The 22165-nt window shown below is 34.3% G+C and overlaps 3 protein-coding genes across 3 annotated transcripts; 2 read left to right on the top strand and 1 right to left on the bottom strand.

Moving 5' to 3' along the window:
- Positions 1-314: 314 nt before the first annotated feature.
- Positions 315-7731, bottom strand: LOC108227490 (conserved oligomeric Golgi complex subunit 7). The gene is made up of 10 exons (XM_017402651.2): positions 7300-7731; positions 6569-6658; positions 6363-6482; positions 6181-6282; positions 5817-6052; positions 5046-5191; positions 3729-3927; positions 1942-2602; positions 1237-1569; positions 315-926 (listed from the first exon to the last, which is right to left on the bottom strand). Exons 1-10 carry the CDS (start codon positions 7582-7584, stop codon positions 648-650), a joined length of 2451 nt encoding a protein of 816 aa, XP_017258140.1. The 5' UTR covers positions 7585-7731; the 3' UTR covers positions 315-647.
- Positions 7732-9560: 1829 nt separating this feature from the next.
- LOC108225118 (vesicle-associated protein 1-1-like) lies at positions 9561-15156 on the top strand. Its single transcript, XM_017399932.2, has 8 exons — positions 9561-9819; positions 9946-10016; positions 12233-12314; positions 12402-12517; positions 12641-12766; positions 12875-12916; positions 14130-14207; positions 14769-15156. Exons 1-8 carry the CDS (start codon positions 9735-9737, stop codon positions 14880-14882), a joined length of 714 nt encoding a protein of 237 aa, XP_017255421.1. The 5' UTR covers positions 9561-9734; the 3' UTR covers positions 14883-15156.
- Positions 15157-16475: 1319 nt separating this feature from the next.
- Positions 16476-19418, top strand: LOC108228000 (putative glycerol-3-phosphate transporter 1). Its single transcript, XM_017403446.2, has 3 exons — positions 16476-16628; positions 17333-18408; positions 18488-19418. The coding sequence occupies exons 2-3, from the start codon at positions 17400-17402 to the stop codon at positions 19042-19044; spliced, it is 1566 nt and encodes a 521-aa protein (XP_017258935.1). The 5' UTR covers positions 16476-16628; positions 17333-17399; the 3' UTR covers positions 19045-19418.
- Positions 19419-22165: the final 2747 nt, after the last annotated feature.

Below are 22165 nucleotides of genomic sequence, written 5' to 3'. Positions count from 1 at the left end.
ACTACAAGGTACATTTTTAAAAAATTGAATGATTGCAATATCTTTTTGTTATTTGTAATATAGCATAATTTTGAAATATATTTACTATTTATTATTATTATTATTACTATTATTTAAATAACATACTATCATCAAAGAGGCTTTCTTATCCATTGTATTTTTCTCAGATTTCGCTTTTCAGATGCCAGTGACAAAGTAGAGATTAGATCCACATGACAATCTGTGAAAAAGAAAATTGTGAACATGATGATCAAAGTAAAGTATAACCGGAAACTTCTATTGAAAGAATCATTGGTAAAACGCCTACTCCAAGATGAAACAAAAATATAAATTGACCATAAAAGTGTGGATTATATATATGACGACTAATTATCCCTTTACGTTGAGAGGATTGTTGTTTCTCAATCGTCTACATTCTTTTACATGATCTACAAAGCACTTCAACGGGGAAAGAGTTCTAGAACATTTCTCCCGAGCATTTCCAGGACACACTATCCAAAAATAGCTCTCATATTTTCCAGCAAAATATGTTGGTGGCTCACAAGGCTATAAGCAACCAATCCGTGAGCAAATAGGAGTGTAGAACTGGTACCAGCCAACCTTCAGTGAACCTTAAGTAACAATCAATAGAAAATTAAAAATTGATGTTATTCCAAATTAACACGCCGCATTTTGCAAACAAGGTTTGCTGTCGGGGGATCAAGCTGGCTTTCAGAATCCGATTTCAACAGTTCCTTGAGCTGATCTCTTGGGGTAGACAGGCATGTGTAGTATGTAGCAAGGATGGGAGGAATTGGCATTGAGAGAGCAGACAACACATTGCTCAAATACTCGATATCTACGGACAGTTGCTGCGCTCCACGCTCTGTTATATAGTGTATACCCCTCAACTGCTCCATATAAAGAGCAGTAGCACCCTCTGCAACCTTTACAACAAAGAAACAAGTAAAGAGTTAATTCAGTAACAAACAAATTCTACTTTTTAGTTAACCAAAAGCCAACAGAAACCTAATAATTCTACGCAAACAACCCTCACTTTGTGCCCAAGGCATCACGCCCAACAAAAGTATTTTTACCTAGGAGGCTAGGACTCTCTCTAAGATGAAAACAATTATTACACTATTTACATCATACTGTTTGTTATCTGTACTGAGCTCGTACCATAAGTGCTGATTTGAATGTATAATTGTGTGTGTGTGAGGGGGGGTAAGTTGCATCTCTTCAGAAGGTAGATACCTTGAACATCCATTCAGTTGCAAAGAACTGCGCTTCATCGGCATTAGCATCACTGCCTGATATTCCATCGACGAGTGGTTCTAATTGCTGGGGAAGAGTTAAAAGATATTCACCAACACTAGTCACATAATTCTGTGGATATGCACTAAAGCTTGGTAGGTGATGAGAACTTTGTTCCTCAACAGAAGACCAAACTGGAAGACGAGACACATCATTAAAACGTTGTCGAACTTTAGATATCAGGACATCGTAAACGAGCTCATTGACTGTATCTGCAAATGCTGCAACTCTCTGAGCTGTAATTGGAAGAGCATGGAACCGAGGATCTTTGGACTGCAAGAAAAACATAATAACATTTAGATTGAATGAGAGCAACCCCAAACCTTTTTGCGATAAACCCATACTTTGGCCCAGAATCGGCCAAAAAAAAAAAAAACCTTTCCTGGTAAGATGGACTAGAAAGTATATCAGTACAGTATCCTATGTTTCTTTTTCTCTGAATCCACATTAATGGTACTGCAGAACTACTTGTTGCGCATCTTATATTATAATTAATAATTACCCTTACAAACTTGTACTTCCACTATATTCAGGTCAACGATATATATATATATATATATATATATATATATATATATATATAATATAAGGTTACCAGCTACCAGCAGATCCCGAATATACTACACAAACTGTTTCTTCATGTACCTGTTCTAATAGGTTAAAGAGTTTCCGAGCCTTATCAGGGACATCAATAAGCCTCAAAGCTGCCACATCCAAGGCTGCCCTTCCAGCCACTGATAAATCTCCACTTCCATCAACGTCCACCACATGTGACTGCTTGTGATCTGGACTTGAACCATATACTGACACAGACAGGTTGGTGCTCAGTCTAGCAAGAGTAGCTCTCAGGGAAGCTTCAAAAACTGCAGATCTGCTTGTTAAACTATCTGACACTGCAAGAATTTGCAATGCACCTTGGACATAAGACCATTCCTCTTCAGTTGAAGACTCAACTTTACGCGCTACTGAAACTCCATCCTTTTTCTCATTACCATCAGAAATAACATCTAGACCACATACAGCTCTTAAGGATTTCAGAATGTCTTGTAAAGTGGAAATGTATTGTAACATTATGTCATCGAGAGCCAGAATCAACTCATCTGCCTCAGAACCACCAGTAAAGTTGATGCATCTCTCTACAGCAGCTTCAAGAAGTACAATGACATGTGGGATAGACTCTTCCATTCTTCGAACTGTTTCACTAAGTTCAACTCCTTGGGATCCAATGCGGGTAGTTTTTACAGCTCCTCTGAGATCAATTCCTCCAATCTCAGCAGATAAAGTAATGCGCTCCATCTGTCCATACCTAGAAATCAGACCACAAGTTTCATAAAAATCTGGTAAAAGAACAAGGCAGAATTGCTGATAAAAGAATATATTAAAGATCCTCTAAAATGCAACCTGTATATGCCATTCATTGTTGACTTGTACCAATGTACTTATAAAGGCCTCAAATGCATTCATCCTAATCAATGTGGGATGTGGCGGCCAACATTGTGGGTAAAATGTCACGCTTCTAATTATTGTATCAGACACAATATTATATGTTCTTTTATTTGAGTATAGTACAGCCTAATGTGAAGATAAGTCCAACCTACTACTTCCACCTCTACAAAAGAATCCAACTCACGTCACCAAAACTATAAAATTTAAGAAAAGTCACCACTATCTTGCTTCCATGTGAACTTCTGTATCACATAATGGCTTTTCAGAGAAATAATGTAACAGCCCGCACTTTTCCGGACTATTAAATCGAGCTAAACTAATATACAATACAATTTATTAATCCAAAATTTTGTTAAAATTATATCAATTACAAATCATTAACCTAAAATACAAAAGTGCAGCTAACATCTATAATTTACGTGTCAAACTTCTCCGGATCTAATATCCCCAAACAGTAATGCACATCAACTCGCTCTTAGATCAAATCTTACATGATTGCTGATATGTGTTTGATAAACCCTACGAATTTCAATAACAAGGATGATGGGTGAACAAGAATTAAAATCTCGAGAAAGCTTGATGGCTCATAAAAGAACATAAAGAATGAGAGGAACACAATCAATATATAGATTTTTAAGACCCTAATTCCAAACCTACCAATGTATCTTAGGTCCATTATTCTAATTGAATTATGTATTTTATTAATCCTATTCATTTCCAATTTTAATCCTTTTTTTATAATTATTAATAAATAAATATTGTCTAAAAATTACGGGATGTTACAAGTATATGAAAGAATTGGTAAAATCAATCTATTCTTTAACTCTTAGGAAATTAAAAACTAAGAGAGAACACAAAAGGCTTATATGAAGGAAATGACAAAAATCTCAAGCAAACACAATTGACGAAAACTACAGAAATACACAAGTTCAACAATATATATCATATAAAAAATCACAGTATTAGAAGTTGTTTGCTGTAACTACCTTTGTTTGAAGGGTTCATACGGATTATAAACTGCTTTCAGTGTCTCCAATAAAACCTTCAGGTTGGTTTCTGAGAACAAGTGTTGAATATTTCTAGCAAAGCTTCCCGTCATGTTGTGTAATTCTATTAGTGCCTCAAGGTGCTTCGTTTGAACTTTGACACTCTTTGGCACGTCTCCAGATAAGATATCCAATATGCCTGAAATAAGAGTGAGAAGAAAAAGGATGCAAGGGATGAATAAGAATTTGACATTTAAGCCAGAAAAATGATGTCTAGCAATCACTTTGAAATTCAACTCTAATACTTTTTAACTAAGAAGTCGTTAAAGAAGTTGGCCAGAAATTAAATTTAAACTTAAACAATATCATGACTTTACCAAACTAACATTCACTATCCATTTTCTGTGTTTTTTCAATGCAAATCATGTGCCTCACAATGCTTAGGTTTCGATAAGCCAGCCATTCTTTTCCAACCTCCATCTCTTCTCGCTCCTCCTTCTCTCTTAATATATATACATATAGATAATTGCTCAAATACAAACCACTAAATCAAAGCTCAATTACAAACCAAGAGAAACCGGCCCTATATGACATCACCCACCCTCTATATGACATTACCCACCTAAGCCCCACCCCCACTAAATCCACCCCGGGACCACTAGAGCCTCGCCAAGGCTTCGTACAGGCCTCGAACAGCCCAAGAGCCCGAACTTGGTCCTCGACCCTATTAGGTCCCACCCAGGCTCACCTCAAGATCCATCCCTGGCCCCACAACCCTTCCTATTCTCCTTAATTGTCTTGGTGGTATTTAATTTTTATTTCGGTGGTTTGTATTGGAGTTGGACCCTATATATATATTCAATAATAAAATGCACACATTCATCAGATGAGAAGTAGTCCCTTGTGTTTATAATTTCTCAAAAATTCCATTTTCAATAACTACTTGTCCTACCCATCCCACGGAAGTTTACGAACTTATTTATTTTAAGAAAAATCCAATGAAATATAGGTCAACAGGAAATTGAGGCTTCGCCGTATCTCCTATCCATCCCACAGAAATTCTCAAAGCATTGGTGTTTGAACACAGCCCTCCTTCCTTGAATAAATCAGTGACCATGGAGATCATATTAAAAACTCATCCTACGAAATATAGAATTCCATACTTGATACACCAGTGACCGCAGAGATCATATAATGAACTCATAATTCAAAATATAGAATTCCATATTAATAACAACATTATAGGGATAAGTAAAAGAAATGATACATATGAAATAGCAGAAACAAAGTAACCCAAACAATGACTGGAAGTTTTACCTTTAGCCAAAGCTTTTGTTTCTGGGACAACTTCAGAAGTTGCTAAATTGAGGCGTGAGACAAAAGTTCCACTAACAGTTGCCATTAGCTCGTGCAAAAGCTTTGGCACAAGAGTCTTGTAATCTTCCGGAAAAGCAAGTATCGACCTAACGATGAAATTGTAGAAAGTCAAAGATATTAAAATCTAATAGGCTAATACATATAGTTACTATGCACTTAATGTGTGTACTGGGAAATTCATATAAAGATTGATTAGAGAAGGTAACAATCCTTTCCCTCATTTTTATGTCACAGTTATCATAACCATGAACTGATATTTTCCATCATTAATCTTTCTTAGATAAACTAGACTTACATAACTAGAGCAGTTTCAATATAGTGATGGAGGAATGAAAATACTCATATTATGTGTGCTCCTTGGAAAGTATAATGTGGATGTCATGTTTGTAAAGGGATGTGAACCAATAATCTATCAAAATAACAAAGGCCAACAGGATACATTATGAGCAAGACATTTTATATATATAATTTTTGGAGAACTATATAAGAACTGTTAAAGTAGCCTAAATATTTTATACAGGTATATTTATATGTGTACTTGACTTCAGATATCTGTGTACAGGTGGAGAATTGTATTCGTCCAAAAAAAAACTTGACTTCAAATATCTGTGTACAGGTGGAGAATTGTATTCGTCCAAAACAAAACCTTAAAAACCTTTCCTGATTTTTTTTACTTTAGTAGATGGATGAATGTGGAAATACGAACCGTACCACTTCCACTCTTGCTCTATATATAGAAGCAATTCATCATAGAAACTCGGCAACCAACTTAAAAGTGAAATAGATTCATTTTTCTCGCTCGGTATTGCATTAGTTTGTTGCCGAGAGTCAAAATCTTCCCACAGCTGCTTCAATGGCTTGAGGTGAACTTTGGCATAGTATGTCTCTAGAGACTTAAATCTTCCTATACGAATGAGGATTCCACGATAATTTTGAGCAACTTCCGTCTACGCATTAACAAAGGGAAGAATGATTAAACTTAAAAAAATTAATCAACAGTAGTACAGATATGAATGATCTAAAAGGTTTTGAGGAGCTAATATTCTTGCTACCTTCAGAACAGGAAGAATGTTACCTTTCTATTGTTTATTGCGTCATCCAACAGAGGCTGGACCATATTGTCTAGTCTATCCTCTAAGACCTCAAGCTGCTTCCTAATATTAGCAAATTCAGCAACCTGGCAGACAGATGAATCCATCTCATTCTTTGGCATTGCAAAAGACAAACAATATGCCATCAGTTTAAGCCAGACATTACCTCCCCAACAGCAGATAAGCAATGCCTCATATTTGCCAATGTCTCAGCAGCACGTGGAAGATCACCACTGGCAAACACATCCTCCACAGTTGAACTCAACTGAGTTAACCCAGCTGCATCCTATTTACAAGTTAATAACAAAACTAATTAAGTGGATGATCACCAATGAGCTGTATAAAAAATGCAACAGCAGAAATACCCCGAACCTGCAAAGTTTCAAAAGCTGCTTCCATTCGTCGCTTGACTGTATCGACTTTTGAAAGTGTAGCTATAGATTCTGCCGAGGAACCCTCTGCCTGCAAAAATTTACAAGTATATAATACACCAAAAAATGACTTAATTATCACATATAAATCCATCAATAGCACTTCCTGAATTTGTACCATACTAAATAGCAGGAAACATAATTTAACCAATTAATTGATATTAAATTAACACAAAACTTCAACTCACAGGTAAAAAAAACGAGCAAATGTATAAACACAGTTCACACAACATTATATCTTAATAATCACATACCAATCTCACTAATCACCAAATTTGCTCGATTCAAAAAATTCCGATACGTATTAAAGCAACTAATGCAGAATCAGATCAGACAAAACTAAAAATGCTCGCTAAACATATATTCAATACAAGCATTGATACAGATACGAACACAGTGTTGTGAGCTTTGGCGTGATCAATCTATAAATGTCACTACCTGATCCAAACTAATAATTCAAGGACAAACTAAACATATAACTTCATATTCACATATCAAAAACCGCGACAAGTAAAAAATACAGAATACACACACACGCTCGAGTTCAAAGTGTGAGCGCTTCTCGCACTTAAACTGTTTGCTAAAACTACAACATTATGTGCCAATTATCACTAATTGAATCAATTAATTGACAATTCAAGCATGAATACATACACTGACTCATAAACACACCTTTTTCAGTTTCTGGATGATCGAAGCCACCGATTGACGAAGCGACAACGCATCATCGCGAAGGCGAATGACGTCACGCGAAGCGCGAGGCACGCGGAGGAGCGCGGCGGCGCTCTGCTCTTCGAGCGAGGCGGAGATCTCTTCGGAGATCATTTGAAGCTTCATCTCCAGATCTACTAAATGATTCTCCAGCGGATCTTGAGGGTGACGTGATTGACAGGCATTGTTTATCCATTTCTTCGCCTCAAAATTCTCGTCGGAAAATGAGCTCAGATCCACCATCATCTTCGTCGAATTTTTTTATAGCACCGAGCTTGTATGTATAGCTTGTGTTCGGTAATTTACAGTGTAGTTGGAATAAAAGAAGAAATTCCTCAAGGAATTGAGACGTGATAAAAGAGAGACGCTGTAAAATGAAATATGTATAAAAACATTGGGAGAAAATTTCCAAAAATCAATATTTAGAGCAACTCCAACACATCTTAACACATTTTTTAAATATAATATAAAATATTGGATTTTATAGACTTAAGATAATAATAGATATTCCCGCCTCCAACAATATTACTTATATTCTTTTTTTGTATACTATATTATTATTAAAATTTACTATTATTACAATAAGTGAAGAGAGATAACATGTTTGTTTTCAAAATTTATTTTAAAATAAGATTTAAGAGAGGAGGGAGGTTAGTTAAAAATAAAGTATGGCTAATGGATCTTAGTGATTTAAGAAATCACTAAGTTACTGACTGTTGGAGTGAATTATTTTCTCATATTTCTCGTATTTTAATTTAAGACTCCAAATAGCTAAGCTATCGGAGTTGCTCTTAGAGATAAATAAGACTTAGTCTGTTTTTTGAAAAATAACTTTAATAACGTTTTTGATTTTGTGAGATAAATATGACTTAAAATTATATTTTAAGCTCGATTTCAAGTTATGTTTTCGGTTGAAAACACGATTTGAAATATATTATCGTTTTACTATTTTCTCCGAACAATTTTTAATATTTAAGTTACACTCAAATAAAATAATATAAATTGGATTAGATAATAATTTTTAAAATATATCATTTTAAAGAATGCCCAAAAAAATTGTTGATATTATTCTGAAACTTTTTTGTTACATAACTAAATAATTATAATTATCTTTTATGAAGTTCAAAGTTGAAATAATAAAATTAAAATGTAATTGAAAAGCCCGTGAGGAAATTAATAAATAAGGTTCAAAATTTTCATTCAAAATGACTTATTTATATATATTTTTATTATCCATATTTGTCAAATGATATAACTAAAATAATAAATTATATGTCCATGATATTAATTGAAAAGCTAATGATATCATGTATTAAATGTATATATATATATATATATATATATATATATATATATATATATATATATATATATTTATATATATATATATATATATATATATTCTTTAAATTTTTATAATATAAAATTTAACTATTACACAATTCTAACAATATTGCAACATTTTTCTTGTTAATATCATTATTAAGTACCAGCTTATAGCCCGTGCAACGCACGGGAGTTTTTTAATTATTTATAAAATTTTTAAATATATTTTAAAAAGGTGCGAAAAAATTTAATTTATAAATAATAAATCAAAATTTTCAATAAAATAAAATTTGAAACTATGATTTGTTTGTAAGTTAGAACTATTGTAAATACACCATCACAGTCATTAATGGCTTCAAATAAACTATTGTAATCAAGTCATTCCTTTTCTCATATGTACCAGGCCAAAGTATTAAATTCTTTCTATCAAATTTTAATGAAATTTTGAGTTGAATGTGTGAGGCCAACTTCTATTAGAATATATTTATAAATGTATTTTATATTAAAATTATTATAATGTGATTTAAATATTTTTCTAAATCATGGTTCAAGATTAAAATTGACAAGCATAATTTGTTTTGATTTAAGAAAATGAATCATAAACATGCAATAAGAAGGTATAATCTGTTTTGGATTATGTAAAAGTTTTTGTATTCGTTCCTCACATATTATTACTTGAAATAATTGAGTCTTTCTAGTGTGCCTATGAGCATACACTTTTTATTGAGTTACAGGACTTTTACTGGACATGTTTTTTTTACAGTTACAGGGTACATGATTATTAACGAGGTTTTGATCAATAAAAGTCTTTCAACTCAACAAAAAATAGTTGCTAGTGCAAGAAAATCCCAAAATAATTTATTAATAAACTTTTCAAATATTCTACGATTAAAATCCTGACCGGCAGTAGACCCGAATCTGCATTGTTTCGGATCGAACAGCCAGAAACAAAGTTGAAAACCATATTCTCTTCGGTTTCTTCTCTCGCTTCGCTTTAAATACTTACACAACCCCTGTATCTATATACTTCTCCGATATCATCTCCCACCTAACGGCTCTTTACTTCTCTCATGGATTCAACTACCAGCACGCTGTTCCAATCTGCGCATCCCGAGGGGCTCATCTCCATCGACCCTCTCGAGCTCAAATTTCCACGTAATTAACTAACTAATCATCTTTTTTTAGTAAATGTTGAATTTAATTTAACCTAGGTTTTTTTTGATTGTTGGTTAGTTACTGATTGGTTTTGTTTATGTGTTTGTTTGTTTGATTGATTAATAGTTGAGCTGAAGAAGCAGATCTGTTGCTCATTTCAGTTGTCGAATAAGAGCGATAAGCATGTTGCGTTTAAGGTGATTAATTATGCGTGTTTTGATTTGATTTGTATGTGTATGCGTGTTATGATTTGATTTGTATGTGTTGTCTTCGTAATTATCTGTTGTTTGCATTAATAATTTTTATTGGATTCTTGTCTCTGGTTATTACATCCCCTTCGCTTGACTTGCTTTTGAAGTCAATTTGGAACTTTTTTTGATTAGGTGTAGTTTTTGTGGATTGTAACTAAGGTTATGTTTGGTATCACTGTCTGACAGCTTTAAAAGCAGGTGAAAAGTGAAATTGTTTGGTAAATCTAAAAGCAGCTTCCCGAAACAATTTTGGCTGAAAAGCTGTTTTTTCTAAAAGCATGTCCCCATATTTTTGGAAAAAGTTGTTTTTCAGCTATTGTGGAAGCCTAAAAAACAGACCCGAATTACATATTGCATATCTAGGTCACTAGTAGACGTAACAATATATTTCTATCTTCATTTTGATGTTATCGAATTTTATACCTTAAAAATGTGGCATGGCATTTGACCTGATAAGAAATGGAAACACATTCGTATGTGCCCCCCCTAAATAAGCATTTATCTATTTGTTATCCCCCACCCCCCATGTGTAAGGAACATTATTTTTTTTCTTGAGTGGATTTTTTTTTCCCTTGAGCGGATTGTGGTTTGAATTTTATAAAGTGTTTCATACGAATTTCAACATGGCTTCTCACATGTACAATCTGTTTTAAATCCTACCTTCCAAGCCATCTTAACTTAATTTGTGGACCTAATTCAAATTTCAACAATAGGCCCTCTAATATAAAAGAATAACTTAATATATTCATGCCTTATTTTGGACAATGCTTTTATTTCCTTATAAACAAAACTAAACAAATTTTATATCAAATAATTACTTCAATGAGACATGATAAAAAAAAAAAAAAATATTCTTAAATAACAAAGTAATTATTTTATCGAGACATGACAGAATGTAAAATAATTATAATAATATAAAATTGTAAGATGGTAATAAGATAATAATTGAAGAAAATGCATGTATGGTTATTAGTCTAGCAAATGACTTATAGTAGAATGGATGAAATTTCAATAATTCAAATTGAATATTTAAGTAAAAAGTCATTACTTTTACTTTTCCTTACTACTTTTTCTTTCTTTAGATTAAAAATATTAAATTTAATATTTAAGTAAGAAGACATTACTTTAGTTTTTTTTTTTTCAAACACAAAAGTATTGAAATATTTAATTTAATTTTTATATTTATAGCGGTATGAAATATTTTGGCGCCACAAAATTTCTGAGGTCCTAAGCTGTTGCTTAGTTTGCTTTGTATCAGAGTCGAACTTCCTCCCTATGAATATGCTCATTTTTTGTTGTTAGGATGAATTTGGTCGTTTAATTTAGTGGAAAAGATAATGTTTAACATTTATTGAAAAGGTCTCGTGGTTTAGTTGAAGCATCATCTAAATTGTAAGAAGAATGGGGTAATGGTTCTTTTTCGAGTGTACTTTTTTAATCCATCCAGTTTCGTATGTCATCATTGACTATGTGGACGAACAAAACTTTTGAAAGAGCAATGAAAGGAAATGTTGTGATCAGTCAATAAATTAAGCTATTTTTATACTCTGTTTTTACTGGCTTAACCTTTAAGTGCAAGCTCAAAAGCAGGGATTCTTTACCTCCCTTCACTTACCTCTGCCCAGCCGCCGACTCGGGATTCTTGGGTACACGGGGATTCTTCCCCCACCCACAAGTGAGAGAAAATAATGAAGATACTTCAAAACTTAATCGATTATGTTCGTTGAAATGCATTAGTTGTGTTGCCAAGTAAAAATGACACATTATTAATGATAATGAACTTATTTGGTTGACTATTTAGTATAATTTAAATGAAACTCTTGAAATATATATGCTACATTTATATTTAATATATTAATATATGTTGAATCCCCCCACACCCCGAATTCCCATAACTTTAAATTTTAAATTTCTGTATTCTCGCACTACGCAACCCTGCTCATGCTTTCTAGAGTGCAAGTAGTAGGATATATTTTAAGTAAGGGAGTTTCTCATTCATAGCGTTTGATATCTTTTGCAACGTAGCTTATCGAAAATGGAAAAATAAAATTCTCATCAAGAGAAAACTCTGGAAAATGGATAATATCATATTCATCAATTTTCTTCTCATCTGTGTATTCAGGAGTTTGATAGGAACAACATAAATTTTTTGTCTTTAACAGGTAAAGACTACTAACCCGAAGAAGTACTCTGTTCGGCCTAACAATGGTATTGTGTTACCTCGTTCACAAAGCAATGTAACAGGTATTCTCATTGTTTCACTGTCTTAGAAGAGCTATATGTAGATGCCTTTTTTAAGATTAGATGTAACTATTCTATGTATTGGTCCAGTTACAATGCAAGCTCAGAAAGAAGTGCCCTCGGATATGCAATGCAATGACAAATTTCTTGTTCAAAGCGTAGCAGCGCCCGTTGGTGCCACATTAAAAGATATTACCCCAGAAATGGTGAGAATTATTAGAGTTTGGAGATTCTTGTCTAGATCACTTATACTTTCATTGTTACTGTTCAGAGTTGCAAAGTGCTTTTTGTAACTTTGTATTTCTCTTTTGCTAATCTCTGTACATAAGTTTAATAAAGAGGCGGGAAATCATGTTGAGGAGTGCAAATTAAAAGTTGCTTATGTCAGCCCCCCTAGACCACCTTCGCCTGTGCGAGAAGAGTCCGAGGAGGAGACATCTGAAAACACTACTGCTGTGAGTTCTTGTACTAATATTCAGTAAAAAAAACACTTGTCTCTTTTTCCTGACCATTCTTGATGTTCCTATGGTTTCAGAAATATAATTTTTTACTTATTGACACAGGTTTCAAGAGGTTCTTCTGAGCACCAAATTACCTCTGCCAAGGTACTTTTCTGTGGTATATCTGTCAAACATGTATTTTTGTCCTGAATTGGAAAGTGTAATGTGTGATATTAGTTTCTTAACTTGTGCTAATGTTGATTACTTTAGAGTATCTCGTATAGTTGTTTGATACGTGTTTCTCAGCATACTGCCGCTAAAAATCATTGATGATACTATGGGGAGGATGACGATTCTTTTAACTAAGATGTCCCAAAGTGATAGATTTTTTCGTATTAGTTCTGACTTCCTAGTTGAATTGCATGATACGAACATTTCATTATTACCTTAACATTGGCTGATTATATTTATCATTCTTGAGGCTCTACGAAAGATTTAAGATCATATTTTTCTGCCACTTCTGAAACAGGGCGCACCATTAAAATAGTCTCACTAGACGCCCCCGCCACCAACCAGCCAATCTCATTGTGGCCAGCCTTCGCTTCCAAGAGCCATTATAAATTATTTTTATATCAAGTTTGGATTAGGCTACTCACCAATCGGTGAACTAGCCAACATCATTTTCATTGAAAAAGGGTGCATATGGTTATTCACCTTTTTTTTTGTCATAGGTTATTCACCTTTAATTATTAACAAAGTAATATTTTTAGTCTCATTAATGAAAATATTTCATTGCCTTGTTTATATTCTTCATGTTCAAATGTAGAAATTTAAAATATCATAAATCTATTTACTTTTCTTCATTTAAATGTGTAAAATTAGGGTGAAGTGAACTTAGTTTTTTTTTAATTTTTTTTTTTTACTTGTGGGACATATCAATTTAGTCTTTCTAATCTTCGAAGTTTTAGATTATAAGTTGACCGATATGAACCTTCAGTCCTCGACTAAGAAAGCTTGCCTCTGCTGCTGTAAATGCTTATTATTGTATACTCAATTTGAGACTAAACTTTTGTTAGTTTGATATTCTAATAAAACATGCATGCCATATTATGCACAAATTTGCTAATGTGGCTATCTAAAATCTTATATGTAGCTTCTTCTTTTTCAAGTTGTTTATTGTATTTTTGTTGGGCATATAATGTGCAACTGCATGTGCCTAAATTTATACAGTAATATTCTTTCACCATGCCATGTGCCGGTATTGTTTCTTAGTAAATCTTACTTCTCTTTCGACCTTTTTATACTACAACCTTCAATTTAATTTGATAAGTTTTGTCTCCTGGCGTTTTAAGTGATTTGATATTTTGCCTTGTTTCAGGCTAATGAGCTTATATCAGCACTTACTAAGGAGAAGCAGTCGATTATCCAAGAAAATAACAGGCTTCAACAAGAACTGGTGAGGAAAAAAATTTCCTTACAATTATTCTTTTTGTTGTATGTTTGGTACTGTGACTTTGTTCTTCCGAGTGATTGATAAAACATGCAACATGCTGAAAAGTTTCATTCCAAAAGTCTTCTGGACTTGTTGCTGGCAAATATAAATTATATAATTAGATGGAAAGCTTTCACATGGTTCTTGAGAGATAAGCTTATGCGGTTATGCCCCGTTTTTCTCTCAGAATAAATTTATGCGTAAATATCCTTTCTTATATTTTTTGGCCCCTCCCTCGCAATTCTTCTATCCTAGTCTTGTAAGGACTAAGAACCTTACGAATTGAATAGGATTTAGTGACTTGTTCTTTTAGACATTCACCCAATATCAATACTGCACAAATTGTACTAATGCTGCCTTGTTTAGTCTAGAGGAAGTTTTGTAATCCTATAGCAATTTTGTTCTTGGTGGTCATAGAAGCTGCTCTGGAAATCTAAAAAGTGCTCTGTATTAGACATATCCTCTTTGTTATTCTTCATGGTTATGTTTGCTTAGTCTCTGAAATATTGCACTCTTCTGATGCAGAAACTTCTGAAGAGAGGCCCAAGAAGAAACAATGGCAGCGGCGGACTGTCTATCTACTATGTCGTTCTCATCGCTTTACTTGGCATTCTACTAGGGTGTTATATTAGTTCATAACTTTTTCAGGACTTCTCGTAATTATGTCTGTTGCAAAGTTTACAAGATGGGAAAGAAGATAATTTAGGTAAACATTTATATTTGGGGTAGGACTTTTGGGGTTTGAAAATCATGTAATAGTTGGAAAGTTAGTTTGTTGAGCATGTCAATTAACATTTTAAGTGTTTGCTGTGAACTGTTGTGTGTTAGATGAGTCTTCACAAAGCTTTCATTTTAGCTTGATTGTTGGAATCATGTCAGTGCTAATTGCCTAAACTTTTTTATTTTTTTGTCAGGACTATTCGCCTAAACTTGAATAACCATAAACTTCTAACTTAAGTTGCTTTTGTCAAAAAATTGCATAGAACTCTCTTCAGATTATCTAGTAATTTAATGCATTATTATATTTATTATCTATATTTAAAAATAGAATTTTTTTTATTTTTTTTTTACTCAACAGCTTATACTCTCTGTAATACATATTGAGTTTGGTAGCTCTTATTAACAGTTTGTTTGTTTTTTTTTTTCAAATATGTATAAATTGAACTTGAAAACAAACAAGTACATTCTGTATGAACATGCTATACCACTGTACTGAGTGTGATTGTCAACGTCTTTTCCCTTCAATGGATAAACCAAATCAATAAAGGCAGTAGTATTATTATCTTTTGAAAGCTTATTGTCTATGCCAGAAATTTCTGGGAAAGCTCCGCGAGAAGCAGACAAAAAAGTTATGTCGACTGTATACATTACCACAACTCACAAATCAATTTCTTTTCCACGTCTCACCCAATTCTATACAGTTTTCTTTTTACATAGCTCAAGTTCGACTGGATCAGTTACACAGTAGTTTAAACATCTTGATATCTGAATATAATTACGATTCTGACTAAATTAGCACACAGACAGTTTGACTCGTAATAATGCTTAATGGAATAATATTATATTATCTCAATGCTCAACACATATGTAGGATTTTTGATAATAGTATGATGATAGATGCTGAACGTCAAAATATTAGGATGAAACAATTTTTCATTGATACTACGACTCATTTTTTTCATCAAATATATGCTACTAACATATTTATATCCGGAGACCGGACCCAAGTACGATACAGTATTGCCGAAAAAGATGAAGAGTATGTGGAAGCTCGAGACTGAAAATGAAATGTGAATAAGAACAAGAGAGGAACCTTCGTAGACGAGAAATGCTCCGACTATTAAAGCCCATAACACAGGTGTCTCTTTTCTCCGGACCCAAGCAGAAAAAAATCAAAAAAACATGAAGCGCGGAATCAGTTAAGGAACTAGGGCACGTGGCATTTATCTATTGGTCCAATTCAGTTGACGTCTCCTCGCTCAGTTCTGGGCTTATCATTTGCCACGTAGGACAAGTGGGCCATGAAAAAAACCGTAAGTGAGCTAGCTCGGAGAATATACGACGCTACACGTAAGGGATTATTCCATGCTGCATAAGAATATGCTTTCTCTGCAACAATTTCATCACGTAGCAGGATAGTAACTTACATAAATACCCCTGCCCTATCCAAGTATTACCAAACCAACAACGGTAATATCAAGAACAAGGCAGGGCTATTTTAGGTATAAAAAATCATGTAATAAACCACCGGCCTTCTTAAATACAAACACCTACACGTTACATCCAAGCTTCATAAAACAAAATTCAAGACTCAGAAAACAATAAGATCACAAGTTGCACGCGAGCAATCACTTCGTTTCAGCTCATTCAGCTCTTCTCTCCAAGGTTAACAAATTTTTTATTTTTATTTTTATTTATATAACATTCTTGTTAAGTTCTCATTCATATCTATATCTGTCTATATATGTTCCCATGCTTTAGTCGTGTTTGATTATTAGTATGTTATTGTAATGATGTTTGTTAATCAGGTGATTCTTTGATTTGGGTTTGTGAAAAAATGGGTTGCACTAAAGAATTTTCTGAGTTATTTGAAGTTGGGTTAAAAAACTTGCCTGTTCATCTTCAGTGTTAGTGTTTGATTTTGTGTAATTATCTGGTAAATGCTGGTTTGCATTTGAGTGCATATGTGAATAGTTATTTCAAGTAATTAGATGGTTCTTTTAAGTTTAAATTTGGAGCTAGATGGTTCTCTTAAGTTATTGGAGCTGCAATATGCAATAGGATTATTGAGATGCTTCAAACTCAAGATTGAATTAAGAGAGTAGAAGATTGGGTAATTTCATTGATTTCGTCGATTTCATTGATATCCCCGCCCGGATATAATTGGCAGTTGCAACGATGAAACTAACCCTGATCATTGAATTTAAGTTCAGATTTTCATTCAATATAGATCACATTCCCTACTGGTGCAGGGCAAATTAAATAATTTTTCGACATATATAGTTATGATATTAAAGAGTATGGTATTCAGTTTCGAGTACCTTCACCATCTAATATTTAGGCCATTTTTTTATTTTCTATGGTTGCAGCTTGCTGACAGAAAGGAGCTTGGGCCTTTAGTGCGCTATTGTTCCTTTATTGAGAACAAGACCATACATGGGTTCAATCTCTGAATCTACTGAGGAGAAAAAACAAAGCAAGCCACTAGGGATTCAATTTATAGAATACACTACGAAATCAAAGTTGTCATTCAAAACCCACCAAGCCATTGTCCTAATTATCACTTTTTTAGCATATGCGAGCTACCATGCTACCAGGAAAACTACTAGCATTGTGAAAACTGCCCTTGACCCCCAGTCTCCGGAAGCAAATCTCTTGAGCTTCTCGTGGGGAAGTACTTATGCACAAAAACCTTTTGAAAGCAAGAAAAAGTCGTGGATTCTTGGGAATGGATGGGCCCCTTTTAATGGATCGGATGGACCAATACTACTTGGTGACCTTGATGTGGCGTTTCTTTTTGTTTATTCAACAGGAATGTATTTTTCTGGTCATCTGGGCGATAGAACGAATCTTAGATATTTTCTGACAATCGGAATGGTGGGAACTGGTTTGTTTACAGCACTTTTTGGGGTTGGATATTGGTCAAATATCCATATGTTTTACTACTACTTAGTTGTCCAAATGCTTGCCGGTTTGTTCCAGTCAACTGGATGGCCTTCAGTAGTAGCAGTTGTAGGGAACTGGTTTGGGAAACGAAAGAGAGGACTTATAATGGGTATTTGGAATGCACATACATCCGTTGGGAACATCACGGGATCATTAGTTGCTTCAGCTTTGTTGAAATACGGCTGGGGATGGTCAATGGTGATTCCAGGTCTCATGATTGCTATCGTTGGTTTAATGCTTTTCCTATTGTTGCCTGTCAGTCCTGGGGATGTTGGCCTCGATAAGGATCAAGATGTATTGCACTCTCCTATTAAAGATGAGGAGGGAGTAGCACATCCTTTGTTGAAACCAGAAAGTGAAGAAGAAGATAAATCAGCCATAGGGTTCCTAGAAGCATGGAGGATCCCTGGGGTCGCTCCATTTGCTTTCTGTCTATTCTTCTCAAAACTCGTGGCTTATACATTTCTATACTGGCTGCCCTTCTACATTAGCCATACAGGTATTTTTATTTCCCTTATGTTATTATGCCTAAATGGTTTGTTCATGACTTCTCACAATGTGTGCATATTTACATGTAGCTATTGCCGGAAAGTACTTGTCTAATGAAGCAGCTGGGAATCTGTCTACAATGTTTGATGTTGGAGGTGTAGTTGGAGGAATCCTGGCTGGGCACATTTCTGATCGCCTTGATGCTAGAGCAATAACAGCTGCAAGCTTTATGTACTGTGCTATTCCAGCTTTATTCTTTTACCGCAGCTATGGACACATTTCCTTGGCTGTCAATGTGATTCTCATGTTGATCACCGGCATGTTTGTCAATGGACCATATGCTCTTATAACAACAGCTGTGTCAGCTGATTTAGGGACACATAGTTCGCTGAAAGGAAACACGAGAGCACTTGCAACGGTCACAGCAATCATTGATGGAACTGGCTCAATAGGCGCTGCAATTGGACCATTGTTAACCGGTTACATCTCTACCAACAGCTGGACTGCTGTTTTCACAATGCTAATGGTTGCTGCTCTCGTCTCTGGCTTATTTCTAACCAAGCTTGTCGTGGCCGAGGTTGGTACAAAGATACACGAGTTGAATGGATCACAGTCACCAAGATCTCCTGCAGTAGCTGAAGTGTGATCAATATTTAATGTGTGCTTGTGCTATATATCCAGAAATTTGAAACTTTCATGCTGGTTCACCAAAACTTCAGGCTCACTGCCACAGATTCCATCTATCTGAGCTACTCAGACATAGTACCCCCTTACAGCCATTGTTGATGTTTTTTTGTTGCTAAATCTGGAATTTTTTGCTGAATGGCCATTGTTAATGTTCAGGTCAAAATTTAGCAAAATCTCGGGATGAGCACGGGTCGATACTGTACACGAACTAGACATGAAAGTGATTGTAAAATAAAAGGATATAGTAGGGTGTGCGAGTTACCATTGCCCTGTTACAGGATACAAGTGATGTAACCTTCAATTATTTAATTTAATTATTTTTTTGGGCAAAAAGTTGAAACAAGTAATATCCAGTTCTTATGATCACAAAGTGCAGAGCCTGAGCCCCAAGAATTTTTTCACTGATAGTTGAGGGCTGGGAAGGAGTTCCCAGACTGATAGTTAAAGTGACCTGATATCCAAGTGTTTATAAAATAATTACTACAAAAAAATGCAATTTATACTCTGCACTCATCAAAAATTTGAACGATCATCAACATAAACATGACCAACTTGCACAATCAGCAATTCAGCACAACTCATTAAACCCAACAATATATTCAAATCAATTCCAACACATTGTTTGGAATTTAAATAACGAGACATACTTGTACAAATTCCTCAATATTTTCTAACTATGAGATTAAGCTATTTAAATAATAAATTTATAAGTTAAATTTTTCTCACACAAATCCACGAAAAAGAGGGAATAAAACTCGAATGGGCCGACTAAACGACGTCGTCATCGATGTTTTTCTTGGGCTTGCGGTACTGTTCTTCGGTGATTTTGGCCATAAAAATGGCGGTGTTGCCAAGCTTGTATATGTTAGGGACGTTGTAATTTTGAGCGACGTAAACACCAAATATCGTTCCCGCCATGAAACAAAAGTTGCGGCTTATTATCGACATCTTTTTTTTATTATTGTTCTCCTCCGATTATAATTGGCATTGGCCTCGATCTCTTGGTTAGTCGATTGCTATACATATACGCGGTTCTGGAACAACCAGAATGTTAACGTGTTTCTTGATTTATTGCTTTGTTCAGATCTTATTATCAGAATTATAAAAGATTTCATATTTATCAATTAGATGCTAAAATTTTTTGATGAAAAAATTCGAGCATCTCCCTTCTTCGATTTTTTGGGATATTATAGTATCACTCAAGAGTAATTTTCGTCAAAAAGAGGAGGAGATGACGACGATGAATTGTTTAGAGTCGTAAAATACAGGTATGCAGAAGCATTTCATTTTTTTTAGGGAACAGACAACACATAACAAAGATTATAATTTATTCTTCATATAATTCAACAACTTGTAACAATTTTAAACCCTAAATAACAATCAAAATAATCCAAGTTTTTCTATATATAGATATGACCCTATGATTAGACAAATTAATGAAATCAAACACATCGAACATAATAGTCAAGAACCCTCAATGGGAATTACCTTCGCGGCTGCTAAAAGAAGAAGAAAAGGCTTCATTTGACAACTTCACTGTAACACTCTATTAGCATTCTGTGAAGATATATGAATCAACAATATACAGTATACACCAACCCCCATCACGCCTCTCTCATCCCAACATGATCTGATCAACGTGGCGTGTCGTGGGCTGGCTAATGCCAACACCCTTTTCTTCAAATCGGCGTATAATCTGAGGTGATTGTGGGGGAGCACGAGCCTGAGGAGAAGCTGATTGGAAGGTTCCGAAGAGAGGTTTTCAGGGCGGGGATTATTCAGGAGTGTAAGAGGAGAAGGTATTTCGAGACCAATCAGGAGAAACGCAAGCGCAAGACGCGTGATGCTGCTAGAAGAAATCGTAAACGAGAGAGACGGTGTGGTGGTATTGCAGTTTTTCCGACGGGGTCGGGAGTGGTCCGATGCGGCTGTCTGGACTAAAATTCTGGAAAAATGGCAATAAAATATTATTTTATTTTGTTATGCGAGTCTTTATTTTTTATAATTATTCATTTTATTGGTTTTTATACATATATATTTTATGTTGGTTTTGGTACTACTAAATGGTATGGATGTAGGAGCTTCTTGCATAACAAGATCATACTTTCATGGCGGTGGTGGAGAGATCCAGGGGTGGAGAAGAAGGGCGTTAATTGGGCTTAATTGTGCCTAATTAAGAATATTAATTATTCTTAATTATGGGTTTTTTTTTACCATTTCTGGTGACCTTGATTGGGGTTTTTTTTGGCCTATGAAGGCATTTAAATGCCATCATGTTGGCTTACTTATGTCTTTATTTTAGTTTTTTTTTAAAATTCACTTATATACCTTTTATTCGGTTTTGTCTTATTTTCAGGATGTTGATAGAGATTTTATAAATTTATTAAGGATGCTATCGAGAAGACACGGACATTGATGTACAAGACAATTGAGTTTCAAATATTGATAGAAGAGAATATACAAGACATCAATTTTTAGTCTATTTTGTAAACGATGTAATTTTAGAGGGCACTCTTTTTCCTCCTTGAGTTTTTTTCCCACAGGGTTTTACTCTTGAGAGGTTTTAACGAGGCCCTTTTTGGTGGGTTTTCTCTTCTGACTTGAAAGGAGATATTATCTAAACATCCGAAGTAATTACTTACTCTCGGTTAGATGATATACTTTCTTGAATGAAAGAAACTCTGTCCATTCGGATTGTAACTTCTATTCTTGGTATAATACTACCGTCTTATGACAAAAAAAAAAAAAAAAGATATGACCCTCTGATTATGAAGAAGGGTAAAAAGGAGATTTTTAGTTAAAATAAAAATATTATTAAAATTTATTTACCTCGTTTTGTTTTGAAAATTCTAAAATAAGTTTATGAATAAATTTTCACGAGTGCTAACATATAAACCCATCGAAACTACTTTTCTTAGATAGAGAAAACATGGAACACGAAGAACATACCATGTCTCTTTACTACAAGCATGATCATATTCTCGGACATTTGTATCTCTTATATTATCAACTATTTGTGCCTTTTATTGGCTTCTACTACAATTTATTAATCACCTAATTTATGCTAGTAATAAACTTGT

The sequence above is a fragment of the Daucus carota genome, chromosome 6, assembly GCF_001625215.2.
Source record: "Daucus carota subsp. sativus chromosome 6, DH1 v3.0, whole genome shotgun sequence".
Taxonomy (NCBI): Eukaryota; Viridiplantae; Streptophyta; class Magnoliopsida; order Apiales; family Apiaceae; genus Daucus; species Daucus carota.
The sequence above is the reverse complement of the archived record's forward strand: the minus strand, read 5'-3'. Positions and strand labels throughout refer to the sequence as shown.